The sequence below is a fragment of the Schistocerca nitens genome, chromosome 3 (assembly GCF_023898315.1).
Source record: "Schistocerca nitens isolate TAMUIC-IGC-003100 chromosome 3, iqSchNite1.1, whole genome shotgun sequence".
In the NCBI taxonomy this organism is placed as follows: Eukaryota; Metazoa; Arthropoda; class Insecta; order Orthoptera; family Acrididae; genus Schistocerca; species Schistocerca nitens.
The window spans coordinates 791,554,829-791,577,339 of NC_064616.1; the positions used below are offsets into that span (position 1 = coordinate 791,554,829).

The following is a 22,511-nucleotide window of genomic DNA, read 5'->3' on the forward strand; positions in this document are numbered from 1 at the left end:
ATAAGTTTGCATATCAAATACATTTGCACTAAGAAAAGATTTCATACTAAAGTAAGTGATGGCTCATAACCACATTTGTTATAGCCTTGCTAAAGGGTCATTTGTGGACCCATATTTACTGGATCATTTGTGTGTGTGTGTGTGTGTGTGTGTGTGTGTGTGTGTGTGTGTGTGCGTTCGTTCGTTCGTTCGTTCGTTCACTGTTGTGATACACTATGTAGAGTGAAATGTTTAATCAAATCAACATTTGGTAAGGCTTATTTTGCATTTAGAAGAACCTGTGCAAACCTGAAATTCGTGCGAGATCAACACTTTAGTAATTCAATAAGATATAGATGCTACTGTTGTACTTTTGATCATTTAACAATACTGGACTCATAGTAAAGACACTATATCTACAACATTCTCTTCTGAAACCAGGCTTTTCTCCCTCAATAGTTACTTCAGCCTTGTTAGTGAACTCTTGTTTAACAGTACCAGAATACATATAGACAGTGTTTATAAAAATCTTACTTAATCTCTAGTTTTCTTTTTCACCCCAAAGAATTGAACTTTCTGAAAAACTGCCATTGTAAACTTCCACTGAAGTGATAGTACTTTTGTGCATTTCATTTTCGCTTGTCAATCTTAATTTTTACCAGTCAGTCGGGTAATTACCTGTTCCAGAATGAATTGTTTACTCTGCAACCAACGGTAAACTTCTGGGTAAATTGCCATTGTAGGACTGTGTGTTTGAGTCCTGCTCCAGCACACAGGATTGCCCTACCAGGATTTTAAAATTGTTGCATCCAGTAGCTGCTTATCTGCTTCTGTAGATAGTATTTCTCCTTTCCAGAACACACTGCCTGCACATTATGTGCATGTTAATCATATTCTCCCTCTTCTTGTCCAGCATTGTGACTGCCAGTCACTCCTTACTGTCAGTATGTTTGTGTTCTTCCTTCACTTCCCTCTCAAATGTATTTCATTAGTGTTAAATTACATTCCGATCTTCAAGCATATAATACTGCTACATATAGCTCATAGGCTTTATCTTGACCCATTTAAATGGAGTCTTGCAGATTGGGGAGGAAGCATGTTCTGTCCCATGCTTAAGAGGAGGGAGTAAGCTCTGGCTCCCTTATACAGTGCCCATTTGAGATAAATGGAATTGCGCTTGTGCTTCATATTAGGTGTTTACAAAGGTAAAAATGGCAGCAGTAACTAACATAGAAATGTTCTGATTGTAACACAAGTGAAGAGTACAGTACAAGAAAATGAAACTAAAGATACCATTCACCAAAGGCTATCACTGTACTTTAATATTATTTAATCACAAATGTTGACAGAAAATCGAGGAAGATACAAATTATGGTCTGAGGTCTTAATGTGTGAACAGTGAACTAGGAAGCAAAGCAGTAAATAAAAAGTGTAAACCCATGAGTAGTTTCCAACTGTTGGAACAAAATAGTTGAAATTTATGAAAAGTGTGTTGTTGGTTTACCATAAATGAGATTTTTCTACAATTGAACATAATTTGTAAACTATTCCCAGAAATTCTTATTTATCAATTCAACATTAAATTTTATATTTTTGCTCTTTAGAGATGAGAAAGTACCTTACTCTTCTGCTTTTGTCACAGCAAGTGCATCAGGAAGTGGAAAGGCTGCTGTCGCTGGTGAGAAAGACTGAAAGTGAGCTGGAAAACAATGAAAAATTGAATGAGGAAGCAAAAGGCAAGCTCCGGGCGGCAGCTGGTCAGGCTGGCCTTCTCGTGCGTCAGAAATTGCAGCAATTTGAAGGCCTGTGTCAAAAGAACATTGTAAGTATATTAGTATGCAGTTATGTCAGATATTCATTGCTGTTAATGTACTGCAAAAAGAATGATTTCCTGCACTGACTTGACTACTTAAACAGTGGGCAACAGATGCATTGGATGAATTGCAGTTTGGAGCGATTTTATACACTTGGTGTGGCTACCATTTAGGAAGAGTTTAGACAAAGACTGAAGATACTACTGCTGTTACAGATTTTCACATCAGTTTGTATGAAACAGGCAGTGGCTAGAAGTTTTACTAGAGTAACGTAGGGCATCTCCTTCAGAAAACCATAAAAAACATGTTAGATGTAGACAAATTCTGAGGTTTTGACGGTTGGTGCTGAGAAGGTGAGGGACAAACTTCACTGCAATTTTTCTTATGTTCAGGTCATTGCCTAGAATTTGTTGACGTGTACCACACGACAGCCCAAGTCTGTTACAAACATCATAAATTACCAGCCTTTGGCTTTCGTGAACCGCGTCACACACTTTCATGATCATTTCCGGTGTTGTGCATGTTGAGATTCTTGGCCTTCCAAGAAGTGATTGAATCACTCAAATGTTCTTGCTTGACTCTGTAAACTCTCGCCAAATGCCTCTGTCGGCATGTGGTGGGCTTCTGCTGCAGTTTTCTTCAACTTGATGCAAAGCTGTTGTTCCTTCACATTATCCATTTCACAATGCATAGCAGCACTGAAACATGTCTCGACATGCACTGCTACCACTCACAGCTATGTGCATCAAAAATGATTCACCTTTGTGCGACTGTAGCTAAGATCTATCTAGAAACATCTAATGGCAGAATATCGTATTGCTATAGGTTTGACCAGTAAAATGAAATTCTCAGATGTTTTGGGTAGCGTCTTGTATGTCAAATTAACTTGAGATATTTTAATTGCAATATCTAAAAATTGTATTATCAACAATGGAGTAACTGTTCGTAAGTGTACATTAGGGTGTGAAATGGCGAGTTTATGGTTCACTGTTGATCTGATATTCACAATGGACTACCTCGTCTCTCAGTAATAAAATGTCATAAATCATATGGAGGTGTATCTTTTACTTAATTTGGGTAGCATGCTGAATGGATATACGCCGAAGTCCTGTTTTTGTGAAGAATTCCAGGACATCACATTAGTATTAGTTAAGTACCTGCATTACACTGCCCATCTGAACTGATTTTATTTTGTTGATCTTAAATTGCAACAAACTTACCGTTTTCACTGTCAAGAAGTAAAATACATTTAGTTGGAGTTAAGGCACAATGGTGTGGAATGAACTGGGATCAGTCGATACAGGATAAAGTGGTAATTCTGTGTTGAGTTTCAGGTATGCTGATCATAGAAATAAAAGAAAATAGAATGAACTTGAACCTACAGATATAAACCAGGACTGTGGAGCTAAATGTTGGAGCTAAACTAAGAGAACAGAAATTGAATTGCATAACCAAAATGAGATGTGGGATGACAAACATTGTCTACTTCAACAAACAATACAAGGATTTAAAAAAGTTAATATTGTCTGCTTTGGTCAGCTTAGTGTGATTAGGTCCCCGGAGGAACTTTTTGTTCAGATTTGTTCATTATTAACTTTTTAAAAATGAGTGATCTAGATGAAGTTGTTGTTTGCTAACTGGAGGTAGGTGAGAATGTAGCCTTAGAACAAGATAGTGGTGATGAGCAATCTTCTGTGAATAATGAAAATTTATATTACTGAAGTTGTAAAGGGAGAGCTGTGGGCAGAGATATAAGTATTGTATGCTCTCCATTTCATAGATGTGATCAGCGGAAATGTTGGGCAGCAATAGCAACCTATTTGAACAGCTCACAAAATTCTTAGGGGATAAAATTGTGCAAGCAGAGAAGTAAAAGGAGTGAAAGACCAATCAGCCAGTAGAATCGCACAGATTGACAATGTGGAGGAACTAACCAGTTCCAAATTTTCTGTCCAATTATCAGGTGTGATGCACACTGCCCCCCCCCCCCCCCCCCACACACACACACACAATTAGTGCAGTAAAGAATAAAGTCAGTTAGGTAGAGAATGATTTTGTTATATAAAATGGAAAGGAACAAGAAGTTTTAAGATCATATATAAGTCAGGATGAGATTTTTACTCTGCAGCGAGTGTGCGCTGATATGAAACTTCCTGGCAGATTAAAACTGTTTGCCGGACTGAGACTGAATCGCATACATAATAGTATTAGAAATGAAAGGGAAATGTTTGTGCAAGAATTTAAAGTAAAGTGTCTGTTGATAGGAAGTTGGCAGATGTAGTCAGTAAAACAGAAGGAGAAATTAACAAAATTAATCAGTCTAGATGTAAGCAGTGACGTTGATGCATGTCAAAGTAGCATAATCAGGTATTAGTAATAATACACTTGTTTAAATTACAAGTAATCTAAATTGTTAAGTGTTTCAGTAGTGGTTGTGGCAGTGGATGGGGAAATGTAAACATTAAAGAATTTTCCAGGATAAAAGGTTACACACTGTTGATTTCATTTAACAGTGTAAAGATAATTTTGTTTCTGGAATGTCTGAAGCCTTTTAAAAGTAAATTCATAAAAAAAAAAAAAAAATTGGATGGGGAAGAATTGTCTTGGAACAGTCAAAATATTAGCACAGATATGATTTTCAATGAATCTGAAAAAAATGTTTTTTAAACAAATATTCTTCAGAGATTAAGTAAGTTGGAATAAAAAGTGAATTCCTAAATGGGCCTAATTTCAGGGAAGGTAGTGGATGAACAAAAGATGTTTGTAAACAAGAGTGAAAAACATTAGTACATTTGAATAAACCACTTGATTGGTTGGTGCGTTAAAGCAGAGATTACCAAACAGTGCAGTGGGAACTGGTATATAGGCATCACAATTCTATTAAACAGTTTACAAGATATGTGGACAAGTTAGACAGAACATGAGAGAGAAATGGAAGACTAGGAGATATACGAAGAGAATATTGTCATCACTAGAATGGGGAGTGGTCTCAAAATTAACATGAGGAAAGATGCAGGAGTAGAGATGCAGGAGTAGAGATCCAAGAAATTATAGGAATAATTATCAGTGTAATAATAATAAGCGGGAGAACTATTGGAATGACAGGAATAGAGATGAAAACAGGGAACGTGAACAGGATGTAGACCATGGAAGGAAACAAGTGGCAATTTGATAACAGGAGAATAGAAAATAGAAGGATGCCCCATTGGGAGCCTATCAGTTTGGGGTGAGAAAAATGGACAGAAATTAGGCTAATGGCTACAGAAGGAGGGGAAGAAATGATCCACAACTGATATTTGACCATGGGAATAATAGACCATACCAGGTAAATAGAGGTAATTTTAATAGGAAACTCTGGGAAACTTTACTAAGTAGAATGAAAGGTAAGGAAGATGGAAATAAGAGCAATGAAATGGAACTGGGTGAAGATCTTCTGACAAACGTGATGAATCAAGTAGCCAATCTGTGTCAGTAGAAGAGAAAGTTGCTAATAATTATGATGAATGCAGATTTGTAAGATCAGTGGGAACTGAAACTGTAGGGAGGGGTGGGGTGTTTGAACCAGTAATTGTTGAGGTCGATGGTGGTGAGGCTGCAGATCATGCACTAAAAGGGAATAAAATAGGTCAGATAGTAGTCGTGAGGAGAATATTGAGATTATTGATGTTCGTACTGAGGATAATGAACAGATGGATGAGAGGCGTTATTATGAAGATGAGAATTTTTGTGATCATAATATGGTAAATGAGTTGTATAATGAATTGATTACAGAAAAGATGTGGGAAGGTGCGAAGTTGAACTCTAAGGAAAAAGAGGAGCTAAAGAAATTTCTTGGGAATATTGTGACATCTTTGATGAAAAATCGGGGAGAGTAAGAAATTGTCAGCTTAAGTAGAAAACATGTGATTAATTCTTTATCAAGCCTTATGGTGTACCTATATGCAAAAGGAAAGCAATTGTAAACTACAGAAGATGCAAAAGTGGAAAATAGTATAGTAGTAGTCAGAACAATAACCCATTGATGGAAGTCTCAAAAAAGGGATGGGGGAGTGAGACTAGTATTAGATTCCAGACATTTAAATAAATGTTTGGAGAGAGAAACATATCACCCTGAAAGTATAGATGAATTATTAAAGTTTAAAGATATAGAATAAAAGATTAATTAGTATTTGACTTCTGGATAACAGCAGGTTGCATTCAATCAGAGTCAATGTACACAGTGTGGAAGATGTTCTCAATATTGTGTGGTACCATTTGGTTTAAACATTCTGTGCAGAATCTATTTGTGCAATAGACTTTGTTTTAGGAAGTGAACTTTTGGCAAAATAGACTATTTGTATGGATGATGTTTTGATAACTGGGAAACCATGGAACATCTTGAAACCTTAACACTTTAAACACTGCCCTCTTTACACCCGGCACTTGGCTGTGAACTGACATATTTAATGGATGTTTGAAATTAGATTGCAAAGAACAGAAAAATGGTAGGAATATGGTTCTTGCATGATTTAAAAGGAAAAAGTAAGAGCTTTGCATGAATGTGAGTTTATTTTACAATATAAAATACAAATGGGTGTTACAATTAAAAAAAGAAAACACAAAAGTATCATGGATAAAAAAAGTTTTACATGAACTCTCTCTTAAGTAATGCCATTATTACTGTATCTAAATTTAAAACAAAATATCACTGGACTGTCTAACTGCAGGTACCTGTAAAGTAGAGTATTTTAATAGTTCAGATGTAGTTAGCTTTTGTGATAAAATCCTGGAAACACTGTGGGACGCAAAGGCTAACGCCCCAGTCCTTCCACCACCATCTACGTCCCTTCCTGATGCGCTTACCCGTCTCTTTCTTCCCCCTGTCTGAACATACTTTGCAATACCTAGTAGTGTTCACCTTGGTTGCAGTGGGTGGGACATTCTCTGGAAAGTGCCTTGCAAATGTCCTCTCAATTTGTGAGGATGAAGCGGCTTGTTGCTGAAAAATATTTCTGCCCTTCTCAGCCAAATTTTTCCCCACTCTGTGAATAAAGTCTACTAGGGATACATTCTTCCTAGTGATCTCTTTTTATAAAACAAAACTGTTGACAGTTGACACGATAAACAAATGGAAAAACGGCTTTTACCACCACTTAAAAGTTTTTCGGGCAAACGGATAATAGCTGGAGAACTGATTTGCTCTGTCAACCCCAGCTTTATTCTTATTGTAATCAATAATAACGCCTGGCTTTACAATTTCTGCTATTCCACCTTTGGCCCTCACTTGAATACTATTGCTGGTAGACTTATGCTTTGTGGAAAGGCAAAAAACTTCTCATTTTGACTTCCACTTCACTGCCAAGAGATGGTGTTTCCTTTGAAAAACTATCTTTTTTTAGTTTTAGTGTTCTGAATATTCGTCACAAACCTTTCCTGTTTTTCATTACAGTTCCCACTCCAAGAGCCTTATTTTCCCACAAAATGTCCAAAAGAGATGGACTGGTGTAGTACCTATCCATATAAATGCAATGTCCTTTGCCAAAGTACTGTGAACACAACTTTTTACAAGGTCCTGGATACTATTGTCAACACTGCCTGCAGAAGCTGTATATACATCACAGTTTAGCATATACCCAGTTGATGAATCGCAGAGACCATACAATTTTTTTCCATATTTATTGGATTTGTTTTTCATGTATACTCTGAAGCTTGTTCTTCCACGAAAGGGACACATTGCCTCATCTATTGTCAGATTCATGCCTGGACAAAAACTAATTTGTCTTCTGTTCACAAAGACATCAAACAAAGGCCTCACTTTGTGAAGTGGGTCGCACTTTTCTTCGCCTCTGCTAATGAACGTAGCATTGTCATTCAAGAGTAACATCGACAATGTAGCACACAATCGATCGCGACGCAGCAGTTTACTTGCAAATCCTGTCAGCGAAAACGGGTCTGTTGACCAATAATTACTGATTTTCGGCAATTTGACGACGCACATATGCAAAATAATACTGAGAGAGCAGTAAATCTCATGCAATTTTACTGCAGACCACTTATGCCAAACAGAGTTTATTTTCAGGTTACCTTTGTGTTTCATTGTCGTAATAACATTACCAGTGTACAGATTCGTTTCACTTTTGATGAGCCGAATAAGGTAGTCATCAAAGAAATAACTAAAATATCGAAGCTCCTCAGTGGCATCTGAATAATGCGATGCTACGCCGACTACTTCCTGGAAATCCGGCAGTACTGGCTGATCGTCTAGTTCCGACCAATCTCGCTCTTTGTGCTCAGTGAGTCACACATGATCACATACCACAGATGGTGACTGATGGTCTGTACCATTGTCTGCATAGAAAAAAAATAATGCTAAGATTGGTACCAAAAGGTACTAAATGCATGTGAAGTAATGAACATTACTCACAATACAAAATGCGGTAATGAACTCTTCACTTTGAGCAATTGAGACATAAACATACCTGAATCATCACTTGTACTTTTGTCTGGAGAGTACGAATTCTCTTTGTCAGAATCGTCAATTTCAGATCCTGCATCTCCATAAAGAATATCGAAGATCTCTGCCTCCGTCAACTCGCTGCGTGATATCTTCACGATCGTAAACACCTGTGAAAGAACTGCAGGTAACTTCGTCTTTCCAGTGCTCACAACCGCTCCCAGGATGAGATAGCTGATAAGTGCTTGCCTCTTGGGGAAGAAGAGTGAAATACCTCCACATTAGTTGACAAAACTGCTTCGGAGACGCGCTAAACGCGCTTACGGAGCCAAATATAGGCTCGCCCGTACGGTATACAGGCGCCATCGCCAACGTCAGGGCGCCCGCGTCCGTATGGCGTACGGGCAACGTGCTGTAAGTGTTAAGAGAAGTAAGAGAGAAGTTAAGGAAAGGGGGAAGACATTAAAACTATAAAAGTGTAAATTTGCTGTGAGATAACTAAATTTTCTGGGCCACAGTATAACTGAGGGAGTTTTGTCTGACAGTGATGAAATCTTAACCATAGCAAAGTTTTTGAAATGAAGAGTGAAGAAAGAATTAAGATTGTTTCTTGGGTTAGCCAGTTTTTATAGAAAATATCTAAAAACACCCACCTTACATGCACCATTTTTGAACAACCTTTTAAGGAAAAATGGAATATGGGAGGAGAGTGAGAAATGCCATGTAGATTTGTATGAGATAAAGGAACAAATTTGTATAAGTGAAATACTACACAGACCTGGTGTTTCATTACCATTTTGTTCCATGACATGTATTAATTTTGGATTAGCAGTTCGCCTATTCCAAGAGAAGGTAGGTAATGGAAAAAAGATAAACCAACTGCCTTTGCAATTGAAGCACTTCATAAACATGAAAAGAATTGTGTGGTTACTGAGAAAGAACTTTTGGCCATTGAATGGGGATTTATGAAAGTCAGAATTATTTAGTTTGACACAATCATTGTTTTATCTGATGGGCAGTTTATCTGCAACAGTTTGACAGTACAATAAAATATATAAAATGGAAAGAGAATGTCATTTCAGATGCTTCATCTAGATTACCAGTGAAAGGGAGTGAAGATGAGTGACATTGCAGATGGAAAAAGAGGTTTTAAAAATATGTACATAAAACGGGTAAAAGATAAAAGTTTAGAAAAATTTGCAACCAATTTAGGAGGTATCAGAATCATGATGGACGCTGGAAACTATTGAAAAGCTATTTAGGAAAGAAGGGGCATGAAAAAGTTCAAAAAATATTATCATGCATATAACGGAATTTTGTTTTGAAAGCAGTCCTGATAGTGACAGTTGGAAAGTTTGCTGGCCAGAGCAACATATTGAAACTATTACAAAATACACACTCGAAAGTTTGGACATGGTGGGCCATAAAAATGTGTTCAAAAAATTCAGGAAAATGTGTATTTATGAAACATTGCTAGGTCAGTTACAAAGTGTTGAGCTACTCGTGGTAGGTGCCAATGAGTAAGAGTCACCAATCATAAATGTAAAGACAGCATACAGAGTGTTACTTTGAAAGGGTGTTAGTAGTAGTAGTAGTAGTAGTAGTAGTAGTCGTGGTGGTGGTGGTGGTGGATCTGAAAATGATGAGGTTTGGTTTGTGGGGTGCTCAACTGCGCGGTCATCAGTGCCGGTACAAATTTCAAACCTTTGCTCAGTCCAATCTTGCCACGCGCATGGATGATGATGAAATGATAACTCAAACCCCACTGCAAAGTATTATCTACCCACATTCACAAAAATTTCATTGCTTTTACTTCATCAATTCAATGTCCTATTACTATTTGTCATTCGAATGGGATGAGCATGTGTGCTGTTTTATTTGCATTCAGCAACAGTTTATTTCTCTCGTTTGTTGCACTGATGTGCTATTGAGCAACAGATTTGTATGATCAGCAAATAGTACAGGAGAAATTTTAGGAAGGTTCAGGGGAAGATCATCAATAAAAAGCAGTAAGAGAAGGGGACACGGAACATAGCCTTGTGGCACACCCCAAGTAATCATTACTTTGTTACAGCAAGTAATTTCTTTGCTAATGCTAGATATTTCAACTACTTGCATCCTATTTGTTAAGTATGACTCAAACCATTGATTACATACACCTCAGATGCCGTGTGTGTCTAATTTCTGAAGCATATCAAATACTCTGGATGATTACGTCACAGAGCAAAAAGGCATCATTAACAGATCTATGCGTGTGGGAAATTCTAACACTTGACTACTCATGACTTTTCAATTACCTTCGATACTGCTGATAGGAAGGATATTGGCTGATAATTATTCACATTAGTGGGTTGCACTTTTTGAAAACTGGGATGACATTGAGATTTTTCAGAGTTGTGGAAAGCAGCCATTGCATAATGAACTGTTTATTACATCGCAAAGAGGTCCAGCAGTTTGTGTGTTAATATTTTTTATTAAATGGTCGGACAATCAGTACCACAAAAGCAAGAGTTTTTTTGTTTCTCGTATTGTTTTTATAATCTCTGCAATGGATGTTGATCTTAAGAAGAGTGACCTGTCTGGTTTTTTAGCACTATTTCAAAAGTTTTCTACGGTTTGGTCATTCCTGAAGAAAGGTTGCTTATGTTACTTGTGAAAAGTGCACAAAAAAAAAAACACTTATTTCTTTAGGATGTAATATTTTTCCCATCCTCATTTAGAAAATCAGGCATTGGTTGTTTAGGCTTTGTTCCTGTTATACCACTGACAGCTTTCCACACAGCTAAACTCATGTTGCTTGCATTGTTAATGTACTAGTTGACTGACAGCTTTTTTGCCTTGGATATCACTTCCTGAAGAACTTCATTGTATTTTTTGAAATAATTATGAAAATTAGGGTCTCTGTTGCTTTTACTTTGTCTGGACAATTCTTAGTCTTTTTATCAGTATCTTCTTACTAGTAAACATTTTTCCATGACTGCTGTTTCAACAAATCTTCATATAATTATCAGGATCATTAATGCACCTCCCGTGAATTATTTTAGGTTAGGTGGATGTGGAATTTACTGTATATGGTAGGCCTACATCAAAGAGGAGACCTTGGTGGTCAGAAAGACCATTTGACAAGTTCTCAAGTGTTACTACTAGGATAGAGTAACAGTTTACAAGGATTGTTTCAGTGAAAGAAGAGGAAGTGGGAGTTACTCTAGTAGGTTCTTTTACAATATTTTCCACTGAGAATGTTGCTAGCACACTTCTGAATTCACTGGCTTCCTTTGAAGCTACTGTTAAATTTACATTGAAATCAGAGCACAGAATAATAATTTTTCCTTTCAAAATGTAATAATTAATTCCATATTTTGTAGAAAGTGAGCCATGTTTCCATCTGATAATCTGTAGATGCAAATGATGACTGACTGCTGTTGTTTCAGTTAAAGTAAACAATGTTCAAAGTGTTTTTCTACATTTAGATGATGATTTTATTGACTTGACTTGACTGGACTGAATGTCATCTCTTAAAAGTATTGGCAAGGAGCACCTCTTTTAGTGGCACTGCAGTAGCTAGCACCTGTGACATACTTCGGAAAATTAAAAAATGAGTGCTCATCAGCTTTTATCCACTGTTCAGCAACGTGTATAATATCCATAGTGGGAAGGTTGGACATGAAATAAATTTCAAATTCTAGGAATTTATTCCATATAGATTGGAAGTTGTGATAAAAAATATGGAAGGTTTCTTTAGTTTCATAAGGCTTGTCAAACCTACTGATAAAAAAATTTCCACACTCTGAAGGCCAACTTAACTTAATGGGTTCTGTATGGCCCGATATTGCTGCATTCTGTAGTACTTCAACATAATCTGTAATAAAATCGCATATATCTAATATGCCAAGACAGTTTAGGTGCAGTCCATGATGTTAGTGAAATATCCTGCTGAAATAAGTGTTAATGAAGTTAACATTTTTCAAATGCTTACATACTTTTGCAAATCTCTAATTATCAGACTCTTTCATCATTTACACATGATCAGTTTGGAAGGTCATAATAGTGTGGCACATCAATGAACATCACAGTAGTATATGTTAATTCGCTGAGACATAACTTCAAAACATGAGATGGAGAGGCATTGTTAGTTTCATTTTTGTGTATGTCGTTAGATCCACCAGCAAGTATCACAAAATCAAGATTGGTAAGATATTACACATCTGAAGAATCGACCAGATTTTGTAAGTGATCTAGACATGCATCAGGTTTGACAAATCCTATAGCTTTCACATTTACTTTATTTAACAGTCTACTTGTAATTCCTCAGACATGACTATCCACCAGTATAATTAGTTTTCTCTGTTCAGAGTCTCGGTTGTATAAGGCTTGCCTAGCCACATGCGACGCCATCTAGGTAGACTTTTATTTCCGTAGCTGCTCTTGGGAATGAGGTGAATCCCTTGAAATTTTCTTTTCGTCCTCCCAGTGGAAAGTTTGGGCTGCTGGAAGATACTGAGACCCAATCCAATTAGAGGGCTCATGTAGGCAGTCATCAAAAAACAAAAATATTTCGCAGTTGTAGTTTTTATAACAACAGAATACACGCTGTTAGTCAAAATGTATTTTTGACAGTTAAAAGGAAATATGGGAGACTTTGAAAAAGTCTCGCCTTTAAACATTTAAATGGGTTTAGAGGGGATTGCAGTTGCATGTACATTAAAATATGTTACCAAGTTGTGAATTGGGACACTGTTCGAAACCTCAAGTTACCAACAAGTGATAAACTTGCAGAAGACAAAAACCCTAGGGGAATATGCCATAGAGACTGAGCTCCAGACCACCTTAAACTACAGTAATGGTATTATGATGTGCAGGGACCTGGTGGACATTGCCAAAGGTGGCCTGAAAGTTGAGTGGGGTCAAGAACGTATCATGAAAAGGGTGGAAGGTGATCCGATTAAATCAGACTTTTTCATGCTCAATTTTAATGGCACTAAACTCCCCGAGCGTATTAAAGCCTGTTTCCTTCGCTTAACCATGTGGCCATACATCCTCAACCCAATGCACTGTTCTAAATGCCAGTGCTATGGGTAAAACACTTTCAGATGTAAGAGAGAAGCCATTTGTGGCAAATACGGTAAGGTTGCCTGCAAAGGAGTCAATGTTCATCTCCTCCAAAGTGTGTGAATTGCTCTAGGGCTCACTCTGTCTGGAGTGGGGACTGCTGTGTTGTCCTTGAAGAATGGAAGATAAATGAGATCAAAGCAACAAAATGGCTCACATAAGTGAAGCCAAAAAGATGGACAAAGCTGTGCAGTCGCACACCTTCACTGCCTCCTTTGCTTCCGTTCTGAAACAGCCAGTCCAGAAAACTGACGTCGTTACACAGACAGAGGTTGCTAGTGTCAGCACTAGTACCTGCGTTTGTCAATGCGCTTTTGCTGCTGCAGTTCTTTCAGTCTCTCTTTCTCCCCCAGAACTTCAGGAAAGGTCGTGGTTTCTAACATTGCAGAACTCCTTAACCCTTTGAAGATTCAGTCCGGTCCACCGTCCAGTGTTGCGACTACCACTTCTACGATTGTGGCTCCAAAGCATCCCCAGACCAAAAAAAACTGAAGTTAAAGCTGAAGAATCACCAACAAGGTGAGACAGGAAGTAAACAGACAGATAATGTTGACATCATAGTCTCAAACCCCTCTCTTGAATCTTCAGAGGCGATTGACCTCGATGACAGACTAGGGCGTTCACAACCCCTCCCCCCGCCCCCAGACTGAAACTCCACCCATTGCGGGATCCCCTCCATTGCAGAAACTCAGAATGAAAGTGCTACCACCATGATAATAGACGATGCCCATCCTGTAGTGGAACATTAAGAGATTTAGGACCCATGTGGATGAACTGTAGCTCATAGCACAGGCACACCACTTGTACTTGTATTCACAAGAACCACATTTTAAAGATACTGACACCCCTATGCAACTGTGCTGTATCCTACATCACAAGGATGATCTGACTGCGGAAAGAGTTGAGGAAGGGATTGCTGTGTTTATCAATAACGCCCACGATTCCTCTGCTTCCCCCCTTAGCTACTACCGACGTGCAAGCAGTTGCAGTTGAAATGCTTGTGTGTTGGAGGATCACTGTTTGCTCTCGGTGTGCATCTCCCCAAGATATGGTAGGCTCAGAGGCTATCACAGACCTTATAGAACAACTCTCCTGACCATTTCTCTTACTGGGAGACTTCAGTGACTGTCATGTCTTGTGGGGTTTGACCTCTACTCGCTTTCAGGGTCAGATTTTGGAAAGCCTCAAGATGTCTGGTGAGCTGTGCATCCTCGACACAGGTACTCCCACTTCTGTGCTGATACTGGGTCATTCTCAGCTATTGACCTCTGTCTGCTCTCTAGCCCTCGTGGACTGTTCAGTGGGAAGTTATTGACAACCTTCATTCCAGTGTCACCTACTGTATGGAGTGTTACCTTAACAGAAGCCACCAAAATGGTCAGGAGGGCTAAATGGATGCTGTTCAGTCAGCTGGTGATGTCTGAAGACCACAGCAGTGTCAAGGAATGGGTGGACCGCATTGCACGATTGATCTGTCGTGCTGCTGACTTATCCATCCCAAAGTTTTCAGGTCATCTTAGGAGGCGACCTCTACCTTGGTGAACTGATAAGTGCCATTCAGTGATCTGTGACAGGCGTGCTGCTCTTAGAGGGTTTAAATGCTGCCCAGAAGCAGACAACCTCACAGCTTTTAGAGTTGTGAGAACCAATGCTCGACGTGTAATTAAGGAGAGCGAGAAAAGGTCGTGGTAAGCTTTCATGGACTGATCAACTCTTCCACTTTCTCTACAAAGTATGGAAAGCTATCCAGAGGATTTCCAGTAAACACACTTGTTTACCAATAACAGAAGTGCTGAAATGGGGGTTTCTCCAAACAATAACCTGAGACATCGCTCAGATGTTGGCAGTGTTTTGCAAAAACTACTGCCAGTGCCAGACAGTACCTGGCATTTCGCCACTGTCGTGCAACTGTAGAAAGGGGCGAGTGGACTTGCAGATCCAACAATTCTTAAAACTGCCCTTTCTCCACGTGGAAGCTGGAATCGGTCGTGTCTTATACTTGTGATAATGCACCCAGTCACATCCAAATCCAGTACTGCAAGCTTCGACATTTTCCAGTAGCATCAAAGAGAATCCTTCTCTAATGGTTTTAATTTAATATGGCAGACAGATCAGTTCCTTAGCTCGTGGAGAGAGGCAATTTTGATACCTCTCCTCAAACCAGGATAGGAGGGCACACATCCCAGTAGTTAATGGAGGATCACCTTAATGAGCTGTGTAGGAAAGACCCTGGAGTGAATGCATAACCATCATCTTGTCTGGTTCTTAGATACAAGGAAACTCTTTAGCCAGTCTGTGTGTATTCGGGAGATTTCGGTCCACTGTCGACAACCTGATCCTGCTAGAGGTAGCTGTTCAACAGGGTATCCTACATAAACACCAATGTATTGGCATATTCTTCGATATCTATAAGGCGTACGATACTACTTGGAAACACAGTATTCTTGTGCAACTGCAGCAATTGGCCTTTCATGGACACTACTCCATCTTCATATGGTCTTTTCTGTCTGGTTTTTCAGGTCCTGAGTTGGTGACATGCTGACCGATCGATTTAAGCTGGAGAATGGTGTTCCTCAGGCAATGTTTTAAGTGTTACCCTCTTTGCCATAGCCATAAACAGGATCATTTCCCATACAATGCTACTTACTTGTACACAATTTTGTTTTCTGTTCCTCCTCCAGTGTTGCAACAGCGACTTTTCAGTCGCAGTTCATAGTGTGGAGATCAGGGGAGTGGGCTGTAAAGACAGGTTTTCAGTTTTCTGCAGATTGTGTGCATGCATGCGTGTGTGTTAATGATTCTCATTGTATTTTTAATTTACTGACTTGTGTAGGAAGGATACCATTGTACATTTTAAAAGAAGATTATTGACTCGGTCCACCATGAGGGATTAGGTTGGCCACGGGGTCTTACAGAACCAGCCCCATACCCAGTCTCTGTGCTGAGGCTGGTGAACTGCCACTCACCGTCAGACGGCATCTCCTCGTGATGTGCCAGGAGTGTGTTTTGCACAACTCTGACTTCATGTGCATATCGTACTGTTACTCATCCACTTCAGGAACATGTTTTCTCCAATCGTCCACGAGCAACAAGCCCATTTGGGACCCGTGTACAGTATGTGGTGGAGTCATTTTGTATTGAGCACGTACAACCGCAGACTGCTTGCCATCGTGGTTACTTCAGAGGCCCAGAGTAATACTGGATTTAGTGCAGTGCAGTACAGGACAGATTGCACTCCTGCATAATTTTTTAATATGTTATTACATAACGTTTAACTGAGCGTTACAACTCTACAGCTGTCTTCATGGATGGGTCAAAACAGGCAGACTCCATTGGTTGCTTTGTTTTCTCTGATCGTGTCTTCGAGGTCAGACTGCCTGGAGACTGTACTGTCTTTGATGTGGAATTACATGTGATTTTAGGAGCACTGGAGCAGATGGGATGTGCTTAAAGTGTTAAATTCCTCGTCTTCAGATTCTCTGAGTGCATTTCACTCTCTACAACCCTTGTACCCATCAGATAAAATAGTTCAGAATATCCAGGACACCCTCCTCCAACTAAAATGGTTGGGGAAAGAAGTGTCTTTCTGCTGCCACAGTTTGTGCAGTGTGCCATCCTCCTGCATGCTATCTCCTTGCATTTGAGGTACAGAGTGATGTATCAATGGGAAAACGAGTGACTGCAAGTGACGTCAGCTGCGTCTAGTAAAGCCCACTTCGTGACCGTGGCAGAATTCCTTCCAACCATGGAGACAGGAAGAGATCTTCCTTACTTGTCTTTGCATAGGCCCCAGTCCTATGACACATGGCTTCTTGCTCCAGTGTTTTTGGCCATTGTGCTTGTGGTGTACAGATCACTGTGGGCCACATTGTACTAGACTGTGTTTTGTTTTTGGACTAGAGGGTAATTGCAGATTTGCCGGCAGATCTTTCCTCTATTTTAAGTGACATTGAAACAAAGGTGGTTATAGTTTTAAGGTTTTGTGATCTGTCCAACTTGGTTCTGCAAATTTTAGGGAGATGTTCTTAATGTATTAACAGGGTGACAGGCCCACCCACTTTTTTGTAAATAGTCAGCCAGTCACATTTCCCTGTGCCTTTCTTTTAGCTCTTCTGTGGTTTTACTTCTGTTTTAATCCTATGTGTAGCACCTTCCAACCTTCTCTATTGCATTAAGGCCTGTGAGGTGCAGGGTCAATGCAAGTGAGGTGAGAGTGAGTGAATGTGTGTCACTTCATAGGTTCCTTTCACATTGTGTAATAAACATTTTAGTAATTTTCTCCCCATTCATTTCTTTTAATATGTGTGAGGGTGCTAATAACCTCAGCATCGAGTGCTTGTTTGCTGCAAACACACCCTAGAGCAGGGGCGGGCAAACGTTGCATGCGGCTCATGAGCGCACAGAGCTGCAAGTGTGCTGCTCGCGTGCAATCGTTGACTGGGGAAGTGGTGACAGCAGGCAGGTTGTGGCAGTGTAGTGCCAGGCTAAGCCGTGGACGTTGATGCGTAGCGATCACTACGTAGTGAACGTTTTATTTCAAGAATCAGAAAATGCAGAGTGAAACAAGGAAACAGAGAAGTGGAGATTTGCTATGTTTTAAAAAGGAATGGGAGAATCATTTTTCTCTGTGCAAAAACGTGAAAATTCGAAATGTTTAATATGTGGCAGTATTCTTGCTGGTCAGCGGAAGTTTAGTATTGAAGGCCATTATAGCAAATTTCACAAGGACGAGTACAATGTATTGTCGGATTCTGAGCTGATGGGGAAATTGACTGAGCTTAAGAAGAGCGATCTGACGATACGAGATGACTCTAATGTAAGTTGCTGTGATCACGAGAGATCTGTGACTTCCTTTCGTCATGTCTCTCATCTAACTGATTTAGCATTTTATGGAGCACTGTTTTCAATTTTTCAGGACAACAACAATAATAGCCCAGCGGTACGTGCAAGTTATAAGATTGCGCTTAATATAGCGAGAGCTGGAAAACCATTTGCTGAATTAGTAAGTGTCGGTTAACAGCAAACATCAGTGATGAAAATTTAAGTAACTGTTTGTGTTTGTCTGTATGTAGAAATTTTGTTCCACTCAACCTGTGATAATTAAATAAAATGTGTCGTAGGTAATAGGTACTCTTTCAAAACACGACATCTTTCAAGCACTCCTACTAATCTTATTCCTTCATTCGATAAAGCAAGCTAGGAAACAAAAAGCATTGCAGAGGAAGGAGCGGACACAAGGTATGGTGGGGAGGGGAGATAAGCGGGTGGCCAACTTGCCCCTGTGTGCACGCAGAACACCTGTTAACTGCACGTGTGCAAGTGCACCGCACACGTGCAGGATTCCAGCCCGCCCCTGCCCTAGAGTAACATACCCCTGCAATGCCGCTGTGCTGTAATGGCACCTCGTGCAAAGATATACTGTGGTGTTTGGCCATTGTGCATAATTGCTGCCTACACTAATGCCTAGACCATAGTGGTGGTGATCCCAGGAACATTCTGTGGTGTATGATGTGTTCTCTCTCCAGGCTAACTGGTGGCCAGAATCACATGAGATTCATGTGGGATGATCTTGGTGGATGTGTTTCTCAATGAACCCCTCTCCCTGAGCCATGCACAACTGCAAACTGCCTTGAGAGAACGTAACCCCAACAAACATGCTCTCTGAGCCAACAAACTCAGTTGATGCTTGCATGGTTGAAGTGGGATGCGTTTAGCAGGCTTCAGAGCATACAGACCAGTCTGATTTAATTGCTGTGAAATGATTCTGGCAGAGGCGTGTGTACTGATAGTGGTTGCAGGGTCTGAATTTATCTGGCTAGGAGTGAGATGTCTGTTCCTTTTTGCTACGTATCAATACTCTTGCACTGTTGTGGTCAGCCTGTAACCACCTTAAACGACCTTTTTTAATCATGAAATGACACTTTTGGACACACCCATTACTGTGACCGCAGTAGTGACACTCTGACTGGCTTTGAGCCGTCCAACTTCTTGTCCACAATTGTAAGCACTCAAATGATGTCTTGCAGACATGTTGCCATACCACACGGAGTGTCACACTCATCGGTTGCACAAACTTCATCAAACACCGTGCTGTATGAACTGTTGAATACAGAGTGTTCATGCACAGACTTTGTTGCAGTTACCACATCCCACCATCTACATTTTCTTTCAGTATCACTTGTCGGTTGTTCTGTAGCAAGTGTTGGTTATTCCATAGCATCTTCATCTACATTATTACTCTGCAATTCACAATTGTCTCATTGAGGGTTCATTGAAGCACCTTTAAGCTATTTCTCTCAAACAGTCCACAGAAAAAATTAACAATTTAATCTTTCCCTGTGAGTTCTGATTTGTCTTTATTTTATTATGATGATCATTTCTCCCTATATAGGTGGGCTTCACTGTGGGTAGCAAAAGAATAGTTGATGATTTTAGTTTTGAAGTTTATGTGCACTTTCTTTATGTTTGCTGCCATCATGTCTTTATTCAGTTAAAACTTTATACACTAAATGAATTATGTAATTTATTTTTATTTTTTTTACTTAGTCACACCAGGTCTGTTGTGGTCTAATTCTTTGTGTGAAACACAATTCACATTTGTCCTTATACACTAAAAAAGTTGTTTGCCTATCAGCTGATGTTGCTTTTTCAAAATTTGAATGTGTGAGTGAGCTGTTGTATTACTGTTATACACTCTGTAAATGGAAAATACCATTTTGTATTCACCTATGTTAAGATTGCACAAGAAGTGTGATTGCTAATGTAAACTGTAACTGAGGGTTGCAATCCATATTACCTTGGAATCCTGGTATTTTTGGTTTCTGCTTATTGTAAAATTACCCCCCCCCCTTTTTTTTTTACTATATACAACTTATTTTACGTAAATCGTTGATCTAAAATATGTTGTTCTTAAACATTTGATTCAGAGATGCATATAGACGAATTTAAGGTGTATATAGATTGAGTAATCTGCCATTCAGTTCACTGACAGCTCTTGGAAAGTATAATTTCTTATGACTGGTTATTTTATATGTGGTAGATCAAACTGTACTGTTATTAAAATAGCATAACATAAATTCTGACTGTTACTCAAAACTTTCACCTGTAGGTGTACACACTGTGTGTGCTCTGTAGGGTGGACAAGACTGTCAGTATTTTTACTCATATCTACTATTTATTCGATCAGTGGGAATTGATACATTCACACCCTATGTGAATGATACAGGGTGTTTCAAAAATGACCGGTATATTTGAAACGGCAATAAAAACTAAACGAGCAGCGATAGGAATACACCGTTTGTTGCAATATGCTTGGGACAACAGTACATTTTCAGGCAGACAAACTTTCGAAATTACAGTAGTTACAATTTTCAACAACAGATGGCGCTGCGGTCTGGGAAACTCTATAGTACGATATTTTCCACATATCCACCATGCGTAGCAATAATATGGCGTAGTCTCTGAATGAAAGTACCCGAAACCTTTGACAACGTGTCTGGCGGAATGGCTTCACATGCAGATGAGATGTACTGCTTCGGCTGTTCAATTGTTTCTGGATTCTGGCGGTACACCTGGTCTTTCAAGTGTCCCCACAGAAAGAAGTCACAGGGGTTCATGTCTGGCGAATAGGGAGGCCAATCCACGCCCCCTCCTGTATGTTTCGGATAGCCCAAAGCAATCACACGGTCATTGAAATATTCATTCAGGAAATTAAAGACGTCGGCTGTGCGATGTGGCCGGGCACCATCTTGCATAAACCACGAGGTGTTCGCAGTGTCGTCTAAGGCAGTTTGTACTGCCACAAATTCACGAAGAATGTCCAGATAGCGTGATGCAGTAATCGTTTCGGATCTGAAAAATGGGCCAATGATTCCTTTGGAAGAAATGGCGGCCCAGACCAGTACTTTTTGAGGATGCAGGGACGATGGGACTGCAACATGGGGCTTTTCGGTTCCCCATATGCGCCAGTTCTGTTTATTGACGAAGCCGTCCAGGTAAAAATAAGCTTCGTCAGTAAACCAAATGCTGCCCACATGCATATCGCCATCATCAATCCTGTGCACTATATCGTTAGCGAATGTCTCTCGTGCAGCAATGGTAGCGGCACTGAGGGGTTTCCGCGTTTGAATTTTGTATGGATAGAGGTGTAAACTCTGGCGCATGAGACGATACGTGGACGTTGGCGTCATTTGGACCGCAGCTGCAACACGGCGAACGGAAACCCGAGGCCGCTGTTGGATCACCTGCTGCACTAGCTGCGCGTTGCCCTCTGTGGTTGCCGTACGCGGTCGCCCTACCTTTCCAGCACGTTCATCCGTCACGTTCCCAGTCCGTTGAAATTTTTCAAACAGATCCTTTATTGTATCGCTTTTCGGTCCTTTGGTTACATTAAACCTCCGTTGAAAACTTCATCTTGTTGCAACAACACTGTGTTCTAGGCGGTGGAATTCCAACACCAGAAAAATCCTCTGTTCTAAGGAATAAACCATGTTGTCTACAGCACACTTGCACGTTGTGAACAGCACACGCTTACAGCAGAAAGACGACGTACAGAATGGCGCACCCACAGACTGCGTTGTCTTCTATATCTTTCACATCACTTGCAGCGCCATCTGTTGTTGGAAATTGTAACTACTGTAATTTCGAAAGTTTGTCCGCCTGAAAATGTACTGTTGTCCCAAGCATATTGCAACAAACGGTGTATTTCTATCGCTGCTCGTTTAGTTTTTATTGCCGTTTCAAATATACCGGTCATTTTTGAAACACCCTGTATATTATCATCATATTATATTTTTACGTTTTTAATTAAGTCTTGTGTAGTAATTGTCATTGTATATGAACATTGAACAGCTACACAAATAATTTGGAATATGTGCTTGTTAACGTAGCAACTCAACTGTAACATTCATTTGAGGTACCTGATCTGCAGATTTATTTTAAAGGTTTTCAGCATTAACATTTGTGTCGCTACTAATTCATAGTTTCATTGCAGTGATACTCTTGTTCAATTAGTGCACTTATTTGATGAAGGAAAAAAAACTGTTATGGAAAGTAAGGCATGATGGCTTATAAGAGAATTGTTGGCATTGTCTATAATACATGTCATTGCACACAATTTGACACTGGAAATTATTAGAGAGAAAAGATGAGGATGAAAAGATAATTGTAACAGAGAC

The 22,511-nt window shown here is 39.6% G+C and overlaps 1 protein-coding gene across 2 annotated transcripts in view; it reads left to right on the forward strand.

Annotated features, from left to right (window-relative positions):
- Positions 1-22,511, forward strand: part of LOC126248809 (disks large-associated protein 2-like) — a 95,505-nt gene that overhangs the window by 57,449 nt on the left and 15,545 nt on the right. For both annotated transcript variants that reach the window (XM_049950211.1, XM_049950212.1), the window contains one exon: positions 1,622-1,801. In XM_049950211.1, coding sequence (XP_049806168.1) covers positions 1,622-1,801 — 180 coding nt within the window. The remainder of the gene's footprint in view (positions 1-1,621; positions 1,802-22,511) is intronic.